Raw genomic sequence first — 25,319 nt, 5'->3', positions numbered from 1 at the left:
ATAGTCACAAAGATCCCACAATTCATTAGCAGCAATAAAAATATAGCGTAAAATGTGAGTCTACTGTCATCAAAATGCTTACAGCACTATGTGCGTATGTTTTTGGTATCACCACACTCAACAATATTCCAGGTATACGACAGCTGTCTGTAAATAATTGGGTCTGGGCCAGACCATCCAGTGATGGACATTGTGAGCATCTATCCACGCCATCAGGGCAACCAACTTCAGGAAGTGTACTTAAGAGTTATACAGACACACTTTGTTAGTTTGTTTGTTGTTTGCCGCACTTCGCAACATGTCTGATATATGATGGCAGTCTGTAATTATTTGAGTCTGGACCACACAATCATGAGCATCGATCCACTCAATTGGGATCCCGTTAGTAGCCTGTGACAACAAGCATAGTCGCCTCTTACGACAAGCATAGGTTGCTGAAGACCTCCTTTAACCCGGATCTTCAAGGGTCAGACAAACTTTAAAAACACAACTTTCAGGTATCCATGTAGGTGGTGAAATGGGGTTTAACGTCGTGTTAAAGATTTTGCACTAAAATAGCTACGATTATGAATGTGTGTGTGGAAGCTTGTACTAGTCCGAGTCCTTGTTTTAGCTCCTTGATGCCAAGCGTCAGGCAGGGTAACAACAAGTACAATCTTTTATCGTCTTTTGGTATGACGTGGCCATAGATCCAACCCGCGGATATGGTACCACAAGACCAAGACAAGGGAGGCAATCCTGTCATGCAGAAGTCATCTTATACCAGTTATTTTGTCTCTTTAAGTGATTACAATCAAAGAATGTGTAGAATCATGAAAACATTTGCTCATTTGGCAGCCATGTGTCTCTGATCATGAGATACATTTACCATAATTTGGAGTTTGCTTATTAGTCAAAGTTATCAATCACATGACCAAAACCTATCCAACACTTATGGCATCTGTGGCCCTGAGTTTGTCATAATGACATTACAATACAAAAGTACATGCAGGACACTGAATAAGCATTTCCTACTTGAAGAATTTCCTAATGTTTTAAAAGAAGTGAGAGTCCAATTTTCAACTTACATAATAATTCTGAGAAACCTTAATGCTGTTGGCAGCTAAGTGATGCAGCTGAAACAAAACATCAAAAGTCATGAATAAGTGAGTTTTGTTTGTTTGCTGTTTAACGCCGCACACAGCAGTATTCCAGCTATATGACGGCGGTCTGTAAATAATCGAGTCTGGACCAGACAATCCAGTGACTGACATCATGGGCATCGATCTACGCAATTGGGACATGATGACATGCCCAAACCAAGTAAGCGAGCCTGACCACCCGATCCTGTTAGTCGCCTCTTACGACAAGCATAGTCGCCCTTTACGGCAAGCATGGGTTACTGAAGACCTATTCTAACCATGGATCTTCATGGGTCCAATGAGTAAGTGAGCGAGCCTGAGTTTTGAACCTATTATCAGATTCTGGCAGGACAAAGTGACACAACTGCGCAGCGAGCAGCGAATGGTAGCGATGACTAATCTACTTGTTCAACCTAAACAGTTAGTGAGTGAGTTGAGTTTTAACGCCGCTTTGAACACTATTCAGCATTAGAAATTGGCACAAGTCCCATTGTCCTTGCCAAACTGCCCAATAGTTAATGAATCATAAGGACTAGTAGAAACTTGCCATTATTAAGGGTTCCGCAATATGTCAAAAAAAATATTAAAATGTTAAAATTCTAGCACTAAGGATGACTAAAACAGTAAGTTTCTATAGTAAGGTTGACAATGTAGGACTGACAAAAAAGGTCATGCACCACATTGGCAGGGATGAGAATGGATATCTTCCTTTTCAGCTGAAATGTCTTTTCAATGGAGCATGATCCATAATTTGGGGGTGTTTATGGACCCCCCCCCCCCCCCCCCCATGAATCCATCAGATTTTAACAAATTTGTGGTCACTAAAATTCGCAGATCCGCGGAAGATTCTCACCCCAGCATTGGGTACACTACAGTAGGAGGCAAAAATAGCATTTCTAGGGAATAGTGCTTTTGAAATGGAGAAAATTGCCTAGTGCTGAACTTACAGCATTCCTGCCCTCCAGGTCTGTGATGGTGGGATCAGCCTTCTTGTCATTCACCAAGTACTCCACCTGGCGGACTAGTGCACTGGTAATCTTGCTCCGCACGGCAATACTTGTCAAGGTCAAACCTAATACAACAAGAAGTCATAGTAAGCAGTCAGATCATGTCCAACCAAACAAAAAAAGGTCAAAAAATTTTGTAAGTTGTTGCAATGTATTCCTTCAACGCTCTCAAATGCTACTCCAAGCTGACCACCCAATTCATTTAGTTGTTTTTTACGACCAGCATAGGACGCTGGGGACCTATTCTTATCCGGAATCAGCCAGGCAGTCTGAGGCAATGGATGTGCAAGAACTTCAAATATCCAAGGGTTCTAAGGTCACATGCATACAAATTGCTAATGAGCACTGCCAATTTGCACTGTCAAAGTCAACGGCAAGAATAATATCCATTGTTCGAAGTAAGCAATTTGAAGTTTTTTAGTTTAGAATATTGATCCGACCAAAAAATTGAATTTTATGAAAGTTCTATGCAAGTATTAGACACAGAACTGACCACTTTCATCCTTGAAGTTGATGTCCACCCCAGGCTGGTTCAGGAGGAGCTCCACCATGCCCATGTTGTTCTTCAGGAAAGCTATGGCCAAAGGAGTGCACTGAAAACAACACAGCGTGATCTTCAGAAATGGACACACAAATCACAAATAACTAAAGCAATGGTATTCACATATTTGTCGGTGATTTGTCTTACCTAGATGTAACCCTAATTAGAGCTTTGGAATTATGAGTGGGGTAAAAAAGCTCAATTCCATGTGAAAAAAGTACTGCTAACAGTACGACGCAGGTTTTCGCTTCAACATTTTCGCCTTGTTCAGAAAATGATATTTAGAATATGATATGCAGCATATTTTGGGAAAAGGGGACAACTCCATGATAAACTTGCTTGAGAGAATTTTTGAGTGAGTGAGTGAGTGAGCGAGCATGGTTTGATGCCGCTTTTAGCAATATACCAGCAATATCATGGCGGGGGAAATCAGAAATGGGCTTCAGGCATTGTATCGAACCCATGTCTCCTGCGTGACGAGCGAACGCTTTAACCACTAGGCTACACGTCCGCCCGAACTTTTATAAGGACATTTTGGACGACTGTCAGTCAATGTCCTAGAAGACATATTGATCTGAAACCCTGATGGCCACCATTTCCAATACGGTGGCTGCAGATGTAACGGAGGTAGTCCTTATCTATACAAAAAGGCTACATGGGCAACTTACATTCCAGCTGTTGGGCACAGCTGTATCAGCACCAGCATCATTGATGAGCATCCGGAGACAGAAGTACCAGCCATACGCGGCAGCATAGTGGACGAGGGTGTTGCCGGACGAATCGGCACGGTTTGGATCGGCCCCCAGGTATAGTAGGTAGGATGCTACATGACTGTTTCCATTTATAACTGCATGGGTCAAGGCTGAACGCTTAAACTTGTCTGAAAAAAACCCAAAGGTAGTGATTATGAACTGGAGCAAATCTCAACTGGGTGGACTGCAAAGTTTACTTTTTTAGCTGAAAACAATAGAAGATTGTTGGTTTGTCCGTCTGTCTGTTTGTTTGTTTGTTTAACACCGGACTCAGCAATATTTCAGCTATATGACAGCGGTTTGTATATAATAGAATATGGACCAGACAATCCAGTGATTGACATCATGAACATCAATCCACACAATTTGGATACAATGATATGCATCTGAAGTCAGTAAGCCTGACCACCCGATCCTGTTAGTCGCCTCTTACGAAAGAATTGTTGCCTTTTACAGCAAACATGGATGGGTGAAGACCTATTGTACCCCGGATCTTCACGGGTTTAGAAGATTGCTGTATATCAACACTGGAACTGTCAAGACTTACCACCAAAGGTCGCTTTTAGGCATATTCACTATAAGAAGTATTTTTTTGTTTGGTGTTTAATGCTGCACTCAGCAATATTCCAGCTATTTCAAAGCAGCCAGTAAATGATCAAACCTGACAAACCAGTGATTGATAAGCAACTTCTCATATCATTGGGGTATGATGACATGTCATTGAGTAAGTTGGGTTTAACACCACTTTGAACAGTGTTCAAGTTATATCATGACCTGGCAGCTTAATGTTGGATACATTAGTTCAAGTTGTTACTGTAAATGTGTTTGCAAACCCGAAAAACAATATGAGCAAATTATAGCCTGGTAAGATAATGGTTACATGCAGAAATATTCATTAGCTGTAGAGTTTGGGCGGGAAACAAATGTTACTGGTTTGACATTTTGTCCAATAGTTCCCATGAAAACACAACAAATTTGTAAAAAGAAAATTGAAAAATATCAAAAGGCAATAGTTGTGGTTATTGCACATGTATAGTTTCATGCAGAAGTATCATTAGTTGAGAGTTATGGCTCGGAAACGCTGCTGTTCGAGAACAAGACCTAAATGTTTCAAAGGAAATGTAACAAAATAAAATTTAGAAATATGGCAAAATAGCAAAAGGCACTAGTTAAGCTGATGTGCAATACATATGCAAAGTTTTGTTGAAAAACGTTTGAGAACTAAGTCGAGAAATTGTTTCCATGGAACGATAACAAACATAAAATGTAGAATAATTTCAAAGGCACGCATGCACGCACACACACCTTTCAGCAGTGTTTAGTAAGTAAAAACAAGTGAATTACTAAACTGTAATCTGTGGGTGTGTTGTCTGAGGCTGCACTAAACTTCGCCCTTTTTAATATCCCACAACTCATTAGCAGCATTAGATATATAGTGTAATGTGTGAGTCAACTTTTACTCTCTGTGTGTGTGTGTGTGTGTGTGTGTGTGTGTGTGTGTGTGTGTGTGTGTGTGTGTGTGTGTGTGTGTGTGTGTGTGTGTGTTTGTGTGTGTGTGTGTGTGTGTGTTGTTGTTTTTTGTGTGTGTAACAGTATTTCATCTACAGGACAGCGGCCTGGGACTAACAAACAATTCATTGATAATATGACCAACAATCCATACAATAACACGCAAGACACCAAGTCATCAAGCCTGACCTCCCGATCAATCTACTCACTTTGTATGGTACTAACAACAGAGTTGCCACAACATGTAAACCTGTGGATTCCACAGCCTGGCATGATCTGGCTGACACACAAGCATTAAGAAACTCACCCAACAGTTCCACTGTGGCCCCATTCTGCACTAGAAGGCGTGCTACATCCAGGTTGCCAGTCTCAGCTGCCATCATCAAGGGACTCTTCTTCTCTTTGCCAGCAGAGACCTGCTTGTTGAGGTCAGCACCATGTTTGATGAGAACTTTGACCACATCCTGCAAAACACACGAGTCCTTCCATGAGTAGGAAACATGATCTCTAATTGACATATAAGAAGCCGGGTGGAAATTAGGAATAATCAGATGTGCCCAAGGGCACTGGGCCTGTTTTTTCAGGTTTAGGTGTGCCTTGTCTTTATTACCTCCTAATTATAACAAATGGTGATCATCTGCTCAACAATCATCATGAATAATCACTTCTGTTTGATACGCAAAACTTAAATAATGTTTGTGATATTCCGTCAATAAATGGAAAGACGCGATTACATTAAAATGTGTTTTGTGCAATCTTGAACATTTCGTCAAATGCTGTATGATACAGTCAACAGAAATCACCGAACAATGCCGATTAATTTCACAAGAGGAGGTCGTTGATTTTCACAACAGGAAGCGATTTTGGCACACGCAACTAATAGACAAAACACTTTCGATTCACAGTCTTATTTGTCAAGACATGAAATGAAAATGAATGCCAGTACTAAGTACTTTTAATGAAAATGCCCATGCCCACAAGGCACTGTACATAAAAGTCAAGCTTGCCATTTCCCATTTAACTCAACTAACAACAAATTCATCATGAACATCAATTACCCTTAATGTCCTAGACTATGTTTGATTATGAACTACCCATGAATATTCATAATGTGTAAGGCAATCTACTGTGGTGGTGTTTGTACAACTTAGTCAAATACAATTCATACCCCACACTTCAAACTCGCCCTGGGACAAAGAAATAGCTGTACATAACTAGGTATATAATAAATACCTGTACATAACTAGGTATATAATTTCAGAATTGCTGATGGTCATGTTCAAGTCCTGTCTGTATTTTCAATCACTTTAGCAATATCGAGGGGGGATAAGACAGGACCTGTAACAGCGACCTATGTCAGTGCGTATGATGACAGGATTTCTCATGACACCTGACAGGGGGTTATATATTTGTTGACACACGTTTATATGCACAATGCAGCCTTTCAAATGACGCAAAAGCTATGCATCACATGCACTGACCTGTCACTGTTTTGGGTTGCGTTTTCACCCCTTGACAAGGTGTGCGAAAAAGAGATTGAAAATACAGATGGCTTACACACAGAATTTTCACATGATCAACAATTCTGAAATCTTATATCTAGTTATGTACGGGTATTTCTGTTTTTCTCTTCTTTTTTCTTTCTTTTATTGTTTATACAAAGAAGTACCTGTTACATAAAACAGACTTGAAACCCACAAAGCCTGCAGCATGAAAATGATATTTGACAACGTTTTATCAGTAAACTAAGGATTTTTTATATACAGGTACTCCTTAGTCCCATGGCAAGTTTGAAGAGTTTGGCATGAACAGTATTTGATTGAATTGCACAAACACCAAAACACAAAATCACCTTCCACGCTATTGTCTCATGAAATCTCCACCATTCCCATGTGGTGGTGTTTGTACGGAAGTGGCAACTCCGTCAACAACCCAGGGAGGTGACCTGTCCCTGTTTCAGCCCCTTAATGCCAAGGGCCTAGACAGGGTAACAAAAAGCACCATCTTTTAACGTCTTTTGGTATGACGTGGGCGGGGATAGAACCCCGACCTGCCGCTCTCCAGGCAGACGCTCTACCACTAGACCACAGAGGCGGTCAACAACCGATGTAGGACAACTGACTTACCGAGTGCCCATTGAGGATGGCCATATGTATGGGGCAGAATGAGTTTCTGTTTGGCCGATTCACCCCTCCGATGCCCCACTTGTTCATCCCAACATCATTCAACACACTGGCTGAAAACACAAAACAAATTCAATATCAACTTTCTGTTACCTGAAATGAAATCGACATGTTTTACCACTTGTCCTGTTTCCCACTTTACAAATTTTATGTCGAGTCAGAACACATAGAAACGATTTCTTGCAATAGATTACTCGAAAAATGTCCACGGTTGAAAAGCATCCGACTGTTGTGATTACAATTTGGCAATTATTATGCAATAACCAGACAATTTACAGGGCCATTTATTTATAATGATAACAGAACGCAAGTGACAGCTCGAACAGCTTCTGGCACTGACTGTACCATGCTGTGTACCAGCCAGCAACTGCTCGAAGGGGAGTAAGTGAGTGAGTTGGTTTAACGCCACTTTTAACAGTATTCCAGTTATATCGCGGCGTGTCAGCTTAATGTGGGAGGAAAGCCCGAAGTGATGCAGGTCTCAGCCATTTACCACTTCGGTGAAACCCACGAGCACAGGTATGGTGCTGACAAATCTAGAAACATAATCGGGGCGAACCGGGATTCGAACCCACAATCATAGGTTTCTGGCCTGACCAAGGGACGCAACTCTGCACAGCGAATCGCAGCGCCTTAGACGACTGGGCCACCCGTGCCCCCGCTCGAAGGGGAATCATTGGCGCGAGTTATAAACATGGTCCAAGAACATGACATTTACAGACATGGGACACTCAAAGGAACCTTGTATCATGCTGCAATAACAAATGACTCGGGTAATAATGCACCCGACAAAATGATCCCTCACTTGTCTGTCAGAGAACACGTCTTTAAACATACACTGTACATAGTACATCTAGATTCAGTGTGTTAAAAAAGTGCCTATCTGGCCCGAGGCAGGTAGATTTCGTGTCGGCCTGTACTTTCAAATATGTATTGGTCAGTGTTTGAAATAATTTTAATACCCAACAAGACAGTCAAGCAGGTCACCTATCAGTGTTGCCTGCCCATCTTCAATGTTACCTGCCCGCTTTCTGACATTATAAATATTTAAAAAATGCAAAAATAAGACACAAAATGCGTCTTGATTCAGTTAAAGTAATGCTAACAAAAACTTGGGAATCTAAAGGAGGTATAATAAAACTGAAACCGTAAGTCGTCTTAAAGTTATCTGCAAGACAGTCGTGCAAGTGGAGGAAAATGTCAGAATAGTTACCAGCCACGGACATTGGTATGGGTCCTTAAGGCCTGCAATAAATTTGTGTCTCGAATTCACACCCATGATCATAGGTTTCTGGTGTGCCCAAGGGACACAACTCTGCACAGCGATTTGTAAATGGTCCACAAGATGATTGCAGGCACTCCAAAATGAGTCAGCTAACTTTAACATCACAAAAGTAAAGAGTCTTATCCAGAGTTGTACTTCAAATACCCACCATCATTTTTAGCCCTCTTCAGCAGGACGTCGACGTTGCTAGCCCGGCCAGCTCGACAAGCACAATGAAGTGCTGTGTTCCCCTCATTATCAGCCTCATTGATAGTGGCGCCTCTGGAAAACACATAAAAACACTTTGTAAGCAAAGGGTCAAAATCAGGATGACACACCAGTCCCTGGCACTGTAAAGGGACACAACTCTGCATGGAGAAAGGGGCAACAGAGAGCATTGGGCCACCGTCCCCCTTGGTCTAAATAAGCTTTAATCCAGTTTTTCTTAACACCATTGTTGTGACAACACCGTAACTGTAAACAAAGGTTGAATAAAATCAAAGGTTATCAACTACAAATATTTATGCAAACTTTTGGTACATGGAGATCTCTGGACCTCCCAACATTTCAGCAGTGTTAGAAATTGGCACTAGTCCTCGCCAAACTGCCCAATACTTGGTATGAGTTGAGTGAGTGAGTGAGTGAGTGAGAGTGAATGAGTGAGAGCAAGCACGGTTTTACACCGCTTTTAGCAATATTCCAACAATATCACTAGGGTACCCGATTGACCCCATAAGGACTGGTAGAAATTTGCCTTTTTCAAGGTTTTGCAAAATGTTAGCGTCATAAGGACTACTGGAATGAAGATGTTACTTTCTATCGCTGTTCGCTGTATGATCGCTATTTAAGAAAGGAGATTAATGGCCTCTTACCTCTCCAGCAATAGATCCAGTGGTCCTGTCCCCTGACAGACTGCAGCGAAGTGGATGGGCCTTCTGTTCCGCTTGTCAAAGAGGCTGATATCGGGCTCTATTTGCAGCAGACGAGACAGGTACTTCACATTGGGGTTGATGGCAGCACAGTGCAGGGGCGTGATCTGAAACAGACATTGGCATACCACAGTTGAATACTTGTTGAATCTCAACCAAGGAAAGCAACACCTTGGCAAAGTCTTCAAACTACTCAGTGACACGTATTATTTTGTTTGTTGTTTAATGCTGCATTCAGCAATATTCCAGCTTTACGATGGCAGTCTGTAAATAATCGAGTCTGGACCACACAATCCAGTGATTAATGGCATGAGCATCAATCCAGGCAATTGGGATTGATGACATGCATCAACCAAGTCAGAGAGCCTTGACCACCCAATCCTGTTCGTGGCCTCTTACGACAAGCATAGTCGCCTTTTATGGCACGCATGGGTTGCTGAAGACCTGTTCTACACCGGATCTTCACGGGTCAAGTGGTCACAACAAAGGCTACTTACCCCTTCATTGCCGTATGGCTTCTTTCTCACGGATGCAGACAGAATATTGCTTCGTAAATCCTCTTTTTCAAAATTGAGCACCTGTAAAATGCAGAAACATCTTTCATAGGTACATTTGTTTGTTTGCTTGTTGCTTTATGCAAGCACTAAGCAATATTTCAGCTATATCGGCGGTCTGTAAATAATCAAGTATGGACCAGACAATCCAGTGATTGACATCATGAGCATCGATCCACACAATTGGGAAATGATGACATGCATCAACCAAATAAGGGAGCCTGTCCACCCGACCCTTATGTTCTCCATAATATTACCTACCTATGAGACCAATGAAGATCTGGTTAGAGAATAGGTCTTCAGCAACCCATGATTGCCTTAGACCTATTCTCTAACCAGATCTTCATTGTTCTCAAAGGTACGTAATTTTACGGAGAACATAAGGACATACTTTATTCATGTCAGGGCTACATTTGACAATACTGAAACAAAGTAGCAAATGGCAAAGAATCACATTAAAAGAGACTTAATTACTATCGGTAGTTGAAACTACATGTCTTATTCATACAAGTGAGTGAGTTTTTAAACTTGGAACAGTATTTTAGACATAGCAGTCAGTTTAATGTGGGAGGAATTGATCTCGATTCAGTTTGTTTCTAGAGCATAATAAATAGGAGTCTGATAACTCACATCAGCAACGAAACTTACCTCTGAATGAAGGTAATTGAAGCCAAGTCCCCCTCGTTTCTCTGCATCTGCCACCAACTTAGCAGCAATCTTCCTATTGCCCAACGTTATGGCTCTATAGATGTTCTCCAGCAGAGTGTTCATCTATAACATAGCAACGCATCACTGTACGTCCGTCGACAAAATCACCACAGCATGACGTCTGGACATTACTTGGGTAATGGTTTATATAGCAGCGTGCATGAACAGACTTGTCCTTGTCTTATTCCCTTAATGCCGAGTGCCAGGCAGGGCAACAACAAATACCATCTTTTAACGTCTTTTGGTACGATGCAGCCGGGGATTAAACCACCGACCTTCGGCTCTTTCCACTAGGGGCATGGGGGGCGGTCAGTTGTGTTGGAACTATATTCTTCACATATTAACTTATCTTTATGAAAAGAAATAATAATTAAACAAGAAAACTGCATAATCATTATTCGACACCATGAGGCACATTATAATTTTGTTTGTAGCAAGCACCAAAAAGATTATTAAACTAACAGCAGGGAGGTAGGCTGGTTAGGGTGCCACTTGTAACTTGCGGGATTTTTGTTTTACCATTCACCATATTTCTTGTACATGTTCCTTTGTCTAGTGTTATACATTTCAATTAGGTAATTATAGTTTCTCAGATAACCCTGCGTAGATCTTTTTGTTAATATGGGTATATGAAAACAAATTATGGATACATGATCTATCTGGTTTTTAAGTTACGCTCTGGTAATGAAAGTAACATGTATTTGGGTTTAGTCCAACTTGTTGCCATGGAAACAGCAAAAGGCACCAGTTTAGCATGTGTTTGATATATACGCAAATTTTCGTAATAAAATATTAAATGGTTTCAGAGTTATGCTCCGGAAACAAAACATAACAGGCGGAGGGACGATGACAAATGGACAGACAGACATCACACAATCCTGTTATCAACCTCCCACTTTGTGGTTGATGATAGTAATCACTAAGGTTACATACTTCACAGTAAGTGAGTGAATATTGACTAATGCCAGTCAACAAGTTTCCAGCCAATCATGGTGGCCTGTAATAGAAATGAATCTGGACCAGACAACCACTGACTGTAAGCACGAGCAACAATGACCAACAGTTCATTCTGAGAAAAGCTGTTGCCTCATCAAAATCAGATCTATTACACTGATACTCTCTGCATCAAGATCTGAGGACCTCCAAAGAAAGATGTGTCAGGCAAATCCTGAGCAAACTTTCACCTCCAAAGTCAAACCAAGAAGACAAAGTCATCTACCGGTATATACCCTGTCCATTGTCCAATCTTAAAGACAATGATATGCGCAATCAAATGTGACATTTCTTCCATTCAGTTCAGAGTTGAAGTCCAAACTTTAAAAAATTATATAGAAAATATTAAAAATGCATGGGAATCTAAATAGCAAAGGGCACATCTACACCATATGGTGATAATAAAGTATGTGTGGTTTCTTGAAACATCAGCTTTCTCAAACAATTTGGTTTGGTTTCTTTACCGCCCTTTTTTCAAATTGTTTTACCTCTGCCAAAGAAAACCGCCACAGAACACAAATATGCCCTCCATAGTAACCCTTTGGGGATACATGCCACAGCACTCACAAATGACATGATACATTAATATCCACAACAAAATTATTTCACATTCCTTGATCATATTTGTTTGAGATAAAGAAATCTGATCTTGTCTGACTGTTTCACTTTTTCATATAGAGAATTTAGAAGCTTTGATTGGCCACTTAGACAGTTCACCTGATCCAACCTCTGATGGAGGTGTCCTCAGATTTTCACACAGCATGTCGGAGTAGTGAGTGAGTATGGTTTTACGCCGCTTTTAGCAATATTCCAGCAATATCACGGCGGGGGACACCAGAAATGGGCTTCACACATTGTACCCATGTCGGGAATCGAAGCATGTCGGAGTAAAAGATCTGATTATAATAAGATTGAAATGGCCCCTATCCAATTTCTTCTGAATGTCCAAACTACTCTGTCACATTTTCCACAACAACTAACAGGTTTTCAGGGTCAGGGTCAGGGTCAGGGTCAAGGTCAGGGTCAAGGTCAAGTATGTCTTACATGTTCCTCTCCCATTCCTTCCTCCTGGTCGGCAGCTAAGACAAGGTCAATCAAGGCAGGGTCTGCGTCATACTTGAGAAGACATTCAATCACGTAGTCCATGGACATCTCATCTGTTGTTATGTCCTGAAACAAACAGAAGGTTTCAAAATGGTAATATCTGGGTGCTAAGACGGATTTGAGGGAAGGGGAAGGTAAAATACATTCAGCAGCATGTTGAAGTGAAACAGTGTAACAAAACTGTCAATCATGTATGGAACCTCTACAAACTTGCAATATTAACATCACATGCTGTTGTAATCAACCCTTTTCCTGGATGACTGGATGGTTTCATGAAATCTGTGACCTGATTTTTGGGAGAAAAACTCATTAGACACTTCCCTCTCAAAAATAATGTCCAATCTACGAGAGCATGTTCGAATGTCCAGAAATGACTTCATGTTAGAACAATGATTTTATCGTGAAACAAAACATTGCTTCATTCTTCATTGTGATAATCGCATAGCTATATCTTTTTCTTTTTCAACATACGTACAACGGAGCTAATTTCCGAAAAACAATTATGTGCTCATTTACTTTCTGAGTCAAGCCTATATATTTAGAACAGTAATATACATTTTAAACATTATTTCATTTTTTTTAAATCTTAAAATGTTCACTAATTTGGGGGAAAACCCAATAGAGTGATAAATGGATGAGTGAAATAATATTGGTTACCCAATGAAAAATGTTATAACCCAATTAAAATAGAAAACCTTGAGTAAAAACTCAATTGTTCAAAAAGTTATCTGAAGCTCTGGACAAAGCAGTAAGTAGAATACATCTAGATGCTCACCTTGAGGAAAGCATCGTTGCCCTCGCGAGCTCCTCTGCTGACATTGAGCGCCCTGATATTCCCCACACCGAGAGACACTGGGTTGTATCTGCAACAGACATACATCACTGGAGTGAAGATAACCCCTTAAATTCAAAACAAACTATTGAAACAAGTTCAAACTTTTTAATGTATCTAATCAATTACACTATTTTCTATAATGAACAGTTTTTATCCACTAATTGTGGATAAGTTCACTTTTTATAAGTTGTTTTATAAGTTTCTATTTTAAATTCCCGTATTGGGATGAAATGAGAAGCACATGTTGCCACCCGACAACTTTTGCACAACTAAACTGAAAACCACAATGACGTGACATGTTAAGTTCATCTTGCACGTGAAACACAACATTTTCATGTCCATTTCATGTTCGTTTGGTGCGTTTTGGCGCATTGTTTTACTGTTGCATTTAGTCACACAGTCCTTCTGTCCAATCACTGACAATGTTTATCTAAAACTACAGTCAACACACAGGGTTAGGGAAGAGTAAAGTAAAAAAATCAAGATGTACTAGCAGCCGTGTGCAGCCTTAGTTTGGTGTCTGGGTTTAATAGTGATGCAGATGATTGGTACGATGACAAGCAATCTCATTAAAATCATATGTTAGTTCTCGCTACCGATAAACAAAGATCTGAGGACATCCCATTACGGTTCACGTCAGAACGACCTTTCATCCGACCAATCAGACTGTCGCTTACCAGATCATGAAAGTGACAGTCGGAATGTGATTTCTGATCATGTAACCTCGAAAACTTTAACACAGGGTATTCCAAACGATAGTTACGGGCTTAACGACTGTATCCATACAATCTAGACCATCTATTAGCCATTCCAGAATGTTCTTTTGTTCAGGTTTCCAATTTTTAATCGAGAATTTGTCAAAATTTGCTAATGTCGACTTCCTGTCAGTCATTCCATTGGTCGGTCAAAGTTTGTGCAAGGTCAGTCTGACGTGACCCATAATGGGATGTCCTCAGATCTTTGTTTAGCGGTAGCGAGAACTAAGATCTGATTTTAATGAGATTGGATGACAAGTAATCTACAAAGTCACTTAACCTGAATATGTACCGGAATCACCACAGCGGTTTGGGAAATAAGCGTGTGTATAGATTCATCCTGTCAGTGTACAATAAAAAATATGTTGCTTGGTCATTTTTATTTTATTTCAAAGCAGCCCCTGTAACCAACCAATCCCCATTTTAGACCCCCTTTGACCCTCAACCCCCTTCGTCTATCAAGACTTTCTGCCCTGACTTACTTAAGTGTTGTGTCACTGAAAGGAAAAATTTCTAATTCACCCACCTTCCGACATCGGACTCCTTCAGAAGGCAGGAGGGGCTCTCTTGTTTATGTCTCTTGTTCTCAGGGTTAAAGATGTCACTGATCAACAGCTCCAGGATGTCCTTGTTGCCTTTCTGTATGGCATAGTCAACAGCCGTCTTTTCACAGCCAATGGAACGAGTCACATCCAGCTGTTGAAAGAATATGTACCCTTCATTATTCCTGATCACACAAGGGTAACTACCACGTTATATTGATCTTGTATGACAGAAGATGAATCACAGCAAGGTGGTTTCATTAAATAGTCTTTAGATAATAGTCTTTTATGTCTCTCCGAAAAGACAATCCATTCTTAACTTTTACAAGAACTATTCAACGTTTTGTCAAAATCATGTCAATCTGAGTCAGTGAATATTCCAGGTATGTCACGACTGTTAATAATATGGTCTGGGCCAGGCAAATCAGTGACTAAAAGAATGACGTACAATCCACACCATTTTTGAGTACTACAATCCACAACATTGGGGCACTACAATCCAGATCATAGGGACACTACAATCCACACCATTAAGTGTAAAACAATCCACACCATTGGAGCACTACAATCCACACCATTGGGACACTACAATCCTCACCATTGGAGCACTACAATCCACACCATTGGGACACTACAATCCACACCATCAGGGCACTACAATCCGCACCATTGGGGTACTACAATCTACACCAGTGGGACACTACAATCCACACCATTGGGGCACTACAATCCACACTATTGGGCACTACAATCCACACTATTGGGACACTACAATCCACATCATTGGGGCACTACAATCCACACTATTGGGGCACTACAATCCACACTATTAGGGCACTACAATCCACACTATTGGGGCACTACAATCCACACCATTGGGACACTACAATCCACACTATTGGGGCACTACAATCCACACTATTGGGACACTACAAACCACACTATTGGGGCACTACAATCCACACCATTGGGGCACAACAATCCACATCATTGGGGCACTACAATCCACACTATTGGGGCACTACAATCCACAGTATTGGGACACTACAATCAACACTATTGGGGCACTACAATCTACACTATTGGAACACTACAATCCACACGATTGGGACACTATAATCCACACTATTGGGACACTACAATCAACACTATTGGGGCACTACAATCTTCACTATTGGCACACTAAAATCCACACTATTGGAACACTACAATCCACACTATTGGAACACTGCAATCCACACTATCCACACTATTGGGACACTACAATCTACACTATTGGGACACTACAATCCACACTATTGGAACACTACAATCCACACTATTGGGGCACTACAATCTACACTATTGGGACACTACAATCCACACTATTGGGGCACTACAATCCACACTATTGGGGCACTGAGGTACAATGACACACAAACTGCCAGGTCAGAGCCGACCATCAATTCCCATTTGGGGAAATAACTTCATGCGAGTCGAATCAGTACTCATCGCACAGACATGTTTCAGTCATTTAGTTAGTTCATTTCTACCTAACTGCCTGGTTACTTTCCACTGGTATGGAATGTACTGACCCTGTAGACGTCACTCTCACTGGCAATCAGAGACTTCAACAGGTCTATGTCCTTGGTCAGCACAGCACGGATCACCTGTCTACTTTTCACAGGGACTGATATGAATGGTATCTTCTCTCTGAAAACACAACAAGCAATCTCAATCTACATCAACTTTCACTTGTCATGAAAACATTTCACTTGTTATTTCTACATATTCATGCAAACACAAAAATACACAATCATACAGCATAATTTACACCTACTTGGTCTCGAAGAAAAGAGCTTTTTCAAGCACTTTGATTTTTGGATTTGGCTTCAACTTTCTATCAGGTCCCTTCTTTTTCGCTTCCTTTTTCTTTTCTTCTTTCTTTCTCTTCTCTTTTCCTTTCCCTTTTTTCTTATCTGAAAACAAAACAATATAATTGGTGACATGTGCGAGTAATATAATTATGTAAATGTATGTGTAGTAATTGGCAGCATATAATTCAACTACTACTACAAAAATATCAGATGCTATAGTGGCCAGAATTAAACAGCAATCACCAGAATGGTTCTGTCCTAGGACTAGAGTTATCTGCCCTTGTGATCCACATGACCATGGCAGGCTTGATCAGTTTCTGGAAGGGGCAGTTTCTAAGGGACTGGCTGTACATATATATAAGAGTGACAAGATGGCGATTTTTACTTGCCAAGTCCAGTTTGAATACCTATTTCAAAACACTGAATTCATTCCACAATCCAATACTATTCTGGATTCAAGAATGAGACAGGCCTGTTTCATGATATTCAACAGACAGTATCCTGAACATCCATGACAGCACTAACATTACAGGGCCTTTCACATCAGCCATAAATAACATACTCAAAGAAAAACGATATGGAAAGGGAAGTAACTCTAATTAAAATCAGTTCTAAGCAGCAAGTTTCTACATCTGTACATTTGAAATTCCCCCTACATACGGCCAGGAATCGAACCACTACACCATAGAGGCCTGTGCCAAGTGAAAATATGGTTTGGGAAAGGTAGTAACAAATTGTGCAGAATAAACAAGAATTACTTGGTCATGTAATGTTGAGTGTTAGCCTACCTTTATCTTTCCTTTGAGACTGCCTCTTTTTACCTGGGAACATTGAACACACTGAGTGAGTGAGTGAGTGAGTGAGTGAGTGAGTGAGTGAGTGAGTGAGTGAGTGAGTGAGTGAGTGAGTGAGTGAGTGAGTGAGTGAGTGAGTGAGTGACATATTACACAAAATATCATGCCAGTTTTTAGATACATATCTATATCCTATTGTCAAAATTCATTCAACAGCTGTGTCACAGCATGGGGTATTGGGACGTTTTGAAACTGTATCCCTGACAGAACGATGTATGATTTTTCTTCAGAATGCAATACTTTCTGAAAACCATTTAAGGAAAGTAATTACATATGTCATTCAATTAATTACTTTTGAGGATTTAGGAAATTTGTGAAACTATAAAGATTTACACATTCAGCCTTCCAATAAAAGACAGTAAGTAACACACCTTTCGACAAAGCCACTTTGATGCCTGATCTGGACTGTTTGGGAGTTTTTGCCTTCCCTTTAACAGACTTCCTAGGAGATGGTTCTTCATCCCAGTCTGAAAGAATCCAAGACCATAGTAAGTCACAAATTACTCACTTCCACAATCCTTACTGCGTTCTTCTTCATGGCCATACAGTATTCGCCGTAATAAGTACCCCATGGCACTAAGTAACTCCGAAAAGCAAGTTAAACATATTTTCAGAGATTAAGCGGTTCAAACTTTGACGAAACCATCACATTTTTTAAAACGGTTACCAGCAGGCAAATATGTACACCTGTTATACGCTTCTGTTTTCTGTAAATGAAATCTGTCACATAGACAAGAAAACATGGAATGTTCAGTCTTAGTTGGAGGCTCTTATAGAGATAACTGGGACTGCTCTTTTTAAGCCCTGGGCCTAATTACAGGTTTTGCCTATAAGTATTTTAATTGAGTAACATTTTATACAAATTTAAGCTCAGGGCTTAAAAAGGAAAAACAGCAAAGGCATGATAGGAAGACTGAATCTCCCAAGTTAAATGCAACAATGCTCACAAATGGAATGAGAGCGCAACACCTTAACATAAGAACAAGTTCAAAATCGAAATGCTGTCAAAAAAGTAACAACAAACCGACATCGCAGCTACGCCTGTCTGGCATATGCTACAACACTTCTTGAAGGACATCCAGTGAGGGAGATCAAGCAATATTTGAATTAAATTCAAGCCCATGGGCCTAAAAGTATTGTATTTTTGTTTTTAAGCCCATGGGCTAAATAACAAGGGGGCTTAAATACGTGTAGTCCCAGCCCTGGTACAGAATGGTCTAGAAACTGGTTGGGAAGCTGTTAGTGGAGCAGGGCGCTTAATACGGCAAGTCATAACAGAAGCAGTTATGTCATTAGGGAGCTCATTCAAACACAGAGAAAATGTTTTATTACAGAGCTACAGATAAGCTGCTTGTTTGTGTAAAATATCCCCCAAAACTATTCAAAACCCAATTTTCAATTAACTTGCATACAGAAACACATGCATTAAATGAAAAACTCAATTGTTTGAAAACAGCACGCGTAAATACCCAATGAAGCTTTTTCAACATGCGTACAACAGAGCTAATTTCTGAATCACAATTACGAGCTAATTTACTTTCCGAGTCAAGCCAAAATTTAAAACCGTTATCTACATCTAAAACATTATTTCATATTTTTTTTTAATCTCAAAATGTTAACTCATTTTGGGAAAAACCCAATAGAGTGATAAATAGATGAGTGAAAAAATACTACCCAATAAAAAATGTAATAACCCAATTAAAATAGTGAGTATGGTTTTACGCCACTTTTAGCAATATTCCAGCAATATCATGGCAGGGGGACACCACAAATAGGCTTCACACCCAATTACACTAGAAACCTTTGAGTAAAAACTCAATTGCTCAAAAAGTTATCTGGAGCTCTGTTTATTACTTAACTTTTGACAAAATAGAAACGGAGGCAATTCCACAAACATATGACTGGTAGTTATATGAGTTCAATTATACAAACAGTCCTCAGTTCATTTTGCACGATGGTTTCGTGAACACATGAATGAATTAAATTTTTTTTAAAACAGTCAATGTTCACTAATCTTGAGACTAGTGACTGTGTGAGAACAAAGATCAACTGACCTTCTTCCTCCTCCTCTTCCTCCTCTGAATCTTCTTCCTCTTTAATCTCTTCTTCTTCAGCAGGAACAATGTCTTCCTCCTCCTCAAAAGGCTCCCCACGTTCAGCCTTCACTGCTCTCTGGAGAATCTTCTCAGCCCTCTCTTGTTCCGAGTGGGGTAGACGCAAAGTGTCACGAGCAATACGCTCCATTCGGACATTGGTCAGCACGCACTCAATGTCAGTGTGGTCAATATAGTCCATCTTGTAGATGTTGGGCGGCTGGTCCAGATTGAGCCACTGGATGCGGAACTGGCGTGTAGTGCTGTGTACATTCTGCTGAGTCTTGCACAAGTACACAGAATCTGTAAGAGAAGTAGTTATCATAATCATAAATGTCAATTAGAAAACAGCGATATCATTATCCCCCACCATGGGGCACATTAGAATCATATGGCAGTGAATATAAACTATAAAAGAAAGAGTCCTATAAAGCCCTAAGAAGAGATAGGCACTAGGGTCGCTTTATGTCATCAGAACAATATGATTAAATGTGAAATCAATCCACACAAAAGGTCTCTTCTCTGAAAAAAATAAATGATGGCACCAATTCCCAAACTCAGTGTTGATAAGTATCTCTTAGATAAGAGAAAATCAGCCTTCACACAGCTCGATGTCGCAAGGGTAAAACTAGGCTGCGATACTGGCTAGTGGACATGCTTGCCTCGGGGAGATGGATCTTGACTAACCTGCATGTTGTGAAACAATATTAAAGAAATATGTGGGAATTTTGCAATCTCGATAGAACCCTGATCAGCTCTTTATAAGGATTTTCAGACAAACGATGGACAATGTGCCCTTTCCTGAGTTTATTTGGGCCATTGGTCCGTTGGATCAAAACAGGTGGGGGAGGTGACATGGGGTTTAATGTCGCGTTTGCGTAATGCACTTACATAACGATGTGTGTGTGTGTGTGTGTGAGTGTGAGTGTGAGTGTGTGTGTATGTGTGGCTGCTTCAACTGGTCCGGACTAATGTCCATTTAATAGTACTGTCACACTCAAATACTATGCTGCAGTTAATATGAATACCACACTCAGAAAACAGTATACGGACTCCGCGCCAACCAGTCCTTGTTTTAGCCCCTCAATGCCGAGCGCCAGCCAGGGTTACAACATGTATCATCCGTCAACGTCTTTTGGTATGACATGGCCAAGGGTCGAACCCACGACCTTCCGTTCTCTGGGCAGATGCCCCATCCACAAGACAATGGAGGCTTCGGGGAGCAAAACATCCGCATTGCTAAATTTATTAAAACCTGCAGTTTATCGGTATACAAAATAACCCATGCGAACTTACTCTCTGCACCGCGTACAGCCAAGAAGATGCCTTTCTTGTACAGGATGACGATTTCTTCCTTTGGAGGTTTTGGTTTTACTGCTCCCTCCTCCAAGACTGGGGACTGGAACCTAGCAACAGGGATACGCTGGCGCTTCAACGGGGTACGGGGCTCCACATTGTATATCTTCTTTCTCTGAAAAACAACATAAAATATTTCAATCGTAAAATACAAACTAAAATGGTGTTTACCTGTATAGCAATGCATAGTTCATACCCCATAGGCTCATCGAGTGGGGTGGGGTGAAGTTAGGAATTATTTGGGGTGTCACAGCTGTAATGGCAAAGTGAACATGAAAAAGAGTTGTACATGTGTCACAACCAAATTCCCTACCTCTGTAACATGACTAACATGCATCTGTTCAATGTCAAAATGGCCTGTGGAGATGCGGGGTAGAACAGGTCTTCCGCAACCCATGCTTGCCGGAAAAGGCGACTATGCATGTTGTGAGACGACTAATGGGATCGGTTGGTCAGGCTCACTGACTTGGTTGAAGCATGTCATTGATCCCAATTTCTTGGATCGATGCTCATGTTGTCAATCAATGGATTGTCTGGTCCAGACTCGATTACATACAGACCGCCATCATATAGCTGGAATATTGCTGAGTGCGGCATTAAACAACAAACAAACAAACAATGTGAAACACTGTATTCAAGAGAAAGATACAAGGACAGTAATAAGCTCACTTGCTTGGACCAGTTTTGTTAATCAAATGTATCCTATTAGCAGAATTTCAAACATTTTGAGGGGTATTGCTTCATGTTATCACTATTCTGGCTAGTCAACCTTCTTGGATAATTTGTTTGGTTTGTTTGTTGTTTAACACCGCACTCGGCAATATTCCAGCTATACGACGGCGGGCGGCCTGTAAAATAATGGAGTCTGGACCAGACAATCCAGTGATTGACATCATGACCATCGACCCATGCAATTGGGATCGATGGCATGTATCAACCAAGTCAGCGAGCCTGACCACCCAATCCCCTTAGTCGCCTTTTACGACAAGCATAGTCGCCTTTTATGGCAAGTATAGGTTGCTGAAGACCTGTTCTACACTGGAATCTTCACGGGTCTTCTTGGTTAGTGTTTATCCCTATAAGTAGGATACAACTTCTCACAATTACATCGAAGGTATCCTTGACCATTGACAAATGAAGATGATATTTGATGTGATAGGATTTAACAAACATGTTGAGTTTAGCATGCCTCAAAACTAACAAGGATATACCCATTGAAAACCATGTTTTGCGAAATCTGGATGCTGACCTTCACCTCTGACCTACCCTGACCAAAACCTTTCCAAAACAGGGCACCATCTTAGGGGAGGCTTATCAACCATAGTTAATGATCAACGCATTCATTCTTGAGAAATTAACCGTAAAATAGATTTGTGATTAGTTTCTGTATCATGACCTTGACCTGCTTCTTGACAAGGCTGTTAGTTATTTCACAGCGGTAGAAACTAACAGTTTCAGTCCACTAGTCCTTATAATGATAACATATAGCAAAACCCTTAAAAATGGCAAAAATGTGTGTATGTGTGTGTATATATATATATATTGAATAAAAAAGGTCAGGCATCATGAATGTTTGGGAATATGTGAATATGTTTCATGAAATTGTGTGCTCAGTCTTCACTTAAAAAAAATATCTTCCAAAATATTCATGATCCCTAACATTTTTCCATGTTTTATAGCTTCTTCTTTTATAAGCAGAGCTCCAGATAAGCTGCGTATCTGCGTAAAATACGCATCAGAAATGCAGAAATACGCAGTAAAATAAATTCCAAGCGTATCAAATATGCAACGAACATTACAGATACGCTACAAAACTAAAACTTGTGTGTATCATCAAAATATTGTGAAGTAACCCTGCGTATTCGATACGCAAACCAGCAACTTATTTTGAAATTATAAACGGGCATTCCGTCAACCTTGCCAAACTCCTCGATGACAGTTACATCATGATCATTTGCCATCACACTTTCTTGTGGAAGTATCAAGGTATCGTTCTATAAAGCTCTCGAACCCACACGGCACCAGTTTGCAGGGACTAGATGAATAGTGTGTTTAAATATTTAACTTAAATACCCACATGTGTAAAAAACTAGTGGCTAACAGAAATTTGAATACCCAGATAGAATTACTGATAGCCAATGATTTTAAAATGCATGGGTAAAATACCCACAACACCAAAAGCTTATCTGGAGCTCTGATAAGTATTTCCAACAAAACCCTGAACTCTGAGGGTGAACTTACCTTAACTCCATGCCCACTTCCTCCGCTGCTGGAAGCTTCCTCCTTTGTTTTACTCTTGTCGCCTTTCTCCATTGTGTTTGCCTACAACAAGAAGCATCGGACATGATTTAAGATTTTAGATTCCCGTGAAGATCCAGGTTAGAATAGGTCTTCAGCAACCTATGCTTGTCACAAGAGGTAACTAACGGGATCCGTGGGTCAGACTCGATGACTTGATTGATGCATGTCATCCTGTCCCAATTGCGCAGATCGATGCTCATGATATCAATCACTGGATTGTGTGGTCCAGACTGGATTATTTACAGACCTGACCTAATTGTGAAGCAGGTATGCAATATATTGGGGATGTAAATGTACCACTGTGCATAAAGCAATTTTTACACCAATATATTCCTGCGTTTAAAAGAATCCCAAATATCAAACTTATCAATTATGAGAAAAATGAGCGAGTGTTCAAATCTGGATAAATCCTCAGCTGAACCCAGACTGACGTCTTTGAATGTGATCAGATGACTAACTGATTTATTGATAAATCATTACATTCCCCACGTGCAAACCATGACCGACTCTTGGATTAAAAATTCAAGGAACTCATTAAATTCTGAGTGCAAGCAATATGACCATTGGGAAAACCATGCTGCTGCACTTCCAGCAAGCTTGTATAATATAATTTAAAACCGGCATAATACTTTAATATGTGATACCTTAAAAAAAGCTGTCTAAAATGAACCAACATCAAAATACATACTGCAGCCATTCATTGGCACCATATTCACAAGGTATCCTGCAATAATCATCTTGGTATTATTCGTAAAAATAAAATCAAAAACCTATCCACACATCTTTCTTTAAAGATTCGAACTGTCTGAATGTGATTTCAGAAATTAAATCTATTACGTAATACATAAAATGCACGTTCACTTGGCAGAACAGATTTTTTTTTCAAAATCATGAAATCTGCATGAAGGATCTTTGCATGCCTCTGTGCCCTATCCGCCTATGTCGGTGTTATCAAATACTAACTCATTACCGTATGCGTAATATCTCAGCAAAACAAAACAAAGAAATCTCAAAAATCAATGAAGTCAGATCGGAGAAGGTAATGTGGACGCATATCATTCGTAAGAATAAGGTTCCGACTTTTGCCTTCAAGTCGAAAAATTGCATCCCGTTTAATTTCAACGTATTACGCAGATACGTTGTTTGTAAACAATAAAATAAATACAATCGCACCTCAAGATAAAGCGCGCTAGGTATGCCTATCTATGATGACAACACTCGCCGAATGCCGAGACACCACAACGATACCAATTCACAGGAAATTGGGGTCCATTCAGGCAACCCATTGGACTACAACCAGAGCGCAAAACGCGCCAATCACTGTATCACATGGCTAAAAATTGCAACAAAATCACAATCTAACATTACATATATCATACGCACCGTATACACCGTTCACATCAACAGCTTAAAACAACGCTGAATGATTTAAATTCGATGCGTTTTAGCAGAATAAGCGATATATATTTTCAAGTGTAAGCCGGCATTACGAACACATGGTCGCCATCTTTCTGGCTCTTCTATTCAGTTTACTTCCTCCCCTTTTCTTTTGCAACACAAAAACCGTTTGGTGATATATTTCGATCTGTCATGCAAAGTCATTCCTAAACCTTACACTAAGGTATAATACAAAAATGAATACTAATATAGGATATAATCCACACTTTCCTTTACCTGTTTTAGATAGTTACACTGAAGTTCTTCGTACGGGTAATCCGCTAGACATAACAGCGAAAAACACGTGGTCACATGATCAAGTGCTCGCAAGCTGTAACTCTCAGCATTGCGTTGTTGGTCGCTGTGCAATAAGAAGACTAGAAGTAAAGTAGGCTTCGCTAGCCCACGCGTCGTAAAGAGGACCCTTCTATTGTGACCTCAATGTCTCGAAAACATATTTCAAGAACAAGCATTCTCTCGGCATATCTAATTACAAGAAATTTACACAGATCTAAATTTTAAATGAAAATCTTTGTAAACCTTCATTCATTTCCCGGACATGTCAAGGATGATTATCAAAATAGATCAGGTCTTTATTTGTACCCCATCAGCAACCTTGTTAAGC

The 25,319-nt window shown here is 40.3% G+C and overlaps 1 protein-coding gene across 2 annotated transcripts in view; it reads right to left on the bottom strand.

Moving 5' to 3' along the window:
• Window positions 1–24,782, bottom strand: part of LOC124152442 (poly [ADP-ribose] polymerase tankyrase-like) — a 60,630-nt gene extending 35,848 nt beyond the window's left edge. Inside the window, exons 1-21 of one of the 2 annotated variants that reach the window (XM_048388600.1) lie at window positions 24,641–24,782; window positions 23,198–23,278; window positions 20,897–21,071; window positions 19,562–19,903; window positions 17,879–17,974; window positions 17,442–17,474; window positions 16,617–16,755; window positions 16,372–16,489; window positions 14,782–14,951; window positions 13,441–13,528; window positions 12,606–12,731; window positions 10,509–10,631; window positions 9,804–9,884; window positions 9,250–9,413; window positions 8,547–8,659; window positions 7,057–7,166; window positions 5,238–5,394; window positions 3,338–3,549; window positions 2,622–2,721; window positions 2,069–2,193; window positions 1,068–1,115 (exon numbers count right to left, since the gene is read on the bottom strand). In XM_048388600.1, the coding sequence (XP_048244557.1) occupies window positions 1,068–1,115; window positions 2,069–2,193; window positions 2,622–2,721; window positions 3,338–3,549; window positions 5,238–5,394; window positions 7,057–7,166; window positions 8,547–8,659; window positions 9,250–9,413; window positions 9,804–9,884; window positions 10,509–10,631; window positions 12,606–12,731; window positions 13,441–13,528; window positions 14,782–14,951; window positions 16,372–16,489; window positions 16,617–16,755; window positions 17,442–17,474; window positions 17,879–17,974; window positions 19,562–19,903; window positions 20,897–21,071; window positions 23,198–23,269 (2,592 nt within the window). In that variant the 5' untranslated portion in view covers window positions 23,270–23,278; window positions 24,641–24,782. The remainder of the gene's footprint in view (window positions 1–1,067; window positions 1,116–2,068; window positions 2,194–2,621; window positions 2,722–3,337; window positions 3,550–5,237; window positions 5,395–7,056; window positions 7,167–8,546; window positions 8,660–9,249; window positions 9,414–9,803; window positions 9,885–10,508; window positions 10,632–12,605; window positions 12,732–13,440; window positions 13,529–14,781; window positions 14,952–16,371; window positions 16,490–16,616; window positions 16,756–17,441; window positions 17,475–17,878; window positions 17,975–19,561; window positions 19,904–20,896; window positions 21,072–23,197; window positions 23,279–24,640) is intronic. The other variant, XM_048388601.1, reaches the window with a different exon arrangement.
• Between the last annotated feature and the right edge of the window lie 537 nt (window positions 24,783–25,319).

The sequence above is a fragment of the Haliotis rufescens genome, unplaced genomic scaffold (assembly GCF_023055435.1).
Source record: "Haliotis rufescens isolate VD_foot unplaced genomic scaffold, xgHalRufe1.0.p SCAF_74, whole genome shotgun sequence".
Classification (NCBI taxonomy): domain Eukaryota; kingdom Metazoa; phylum Mollusca; class Gastropoda; order Lepetellida; family Haliotidae; genus Haliotis; species Haliotis rufescens.
Note: the sequence above shows the minus strand (reverse complement) of the source record. Positions and strands in the feature narration are given on the sequence as shown.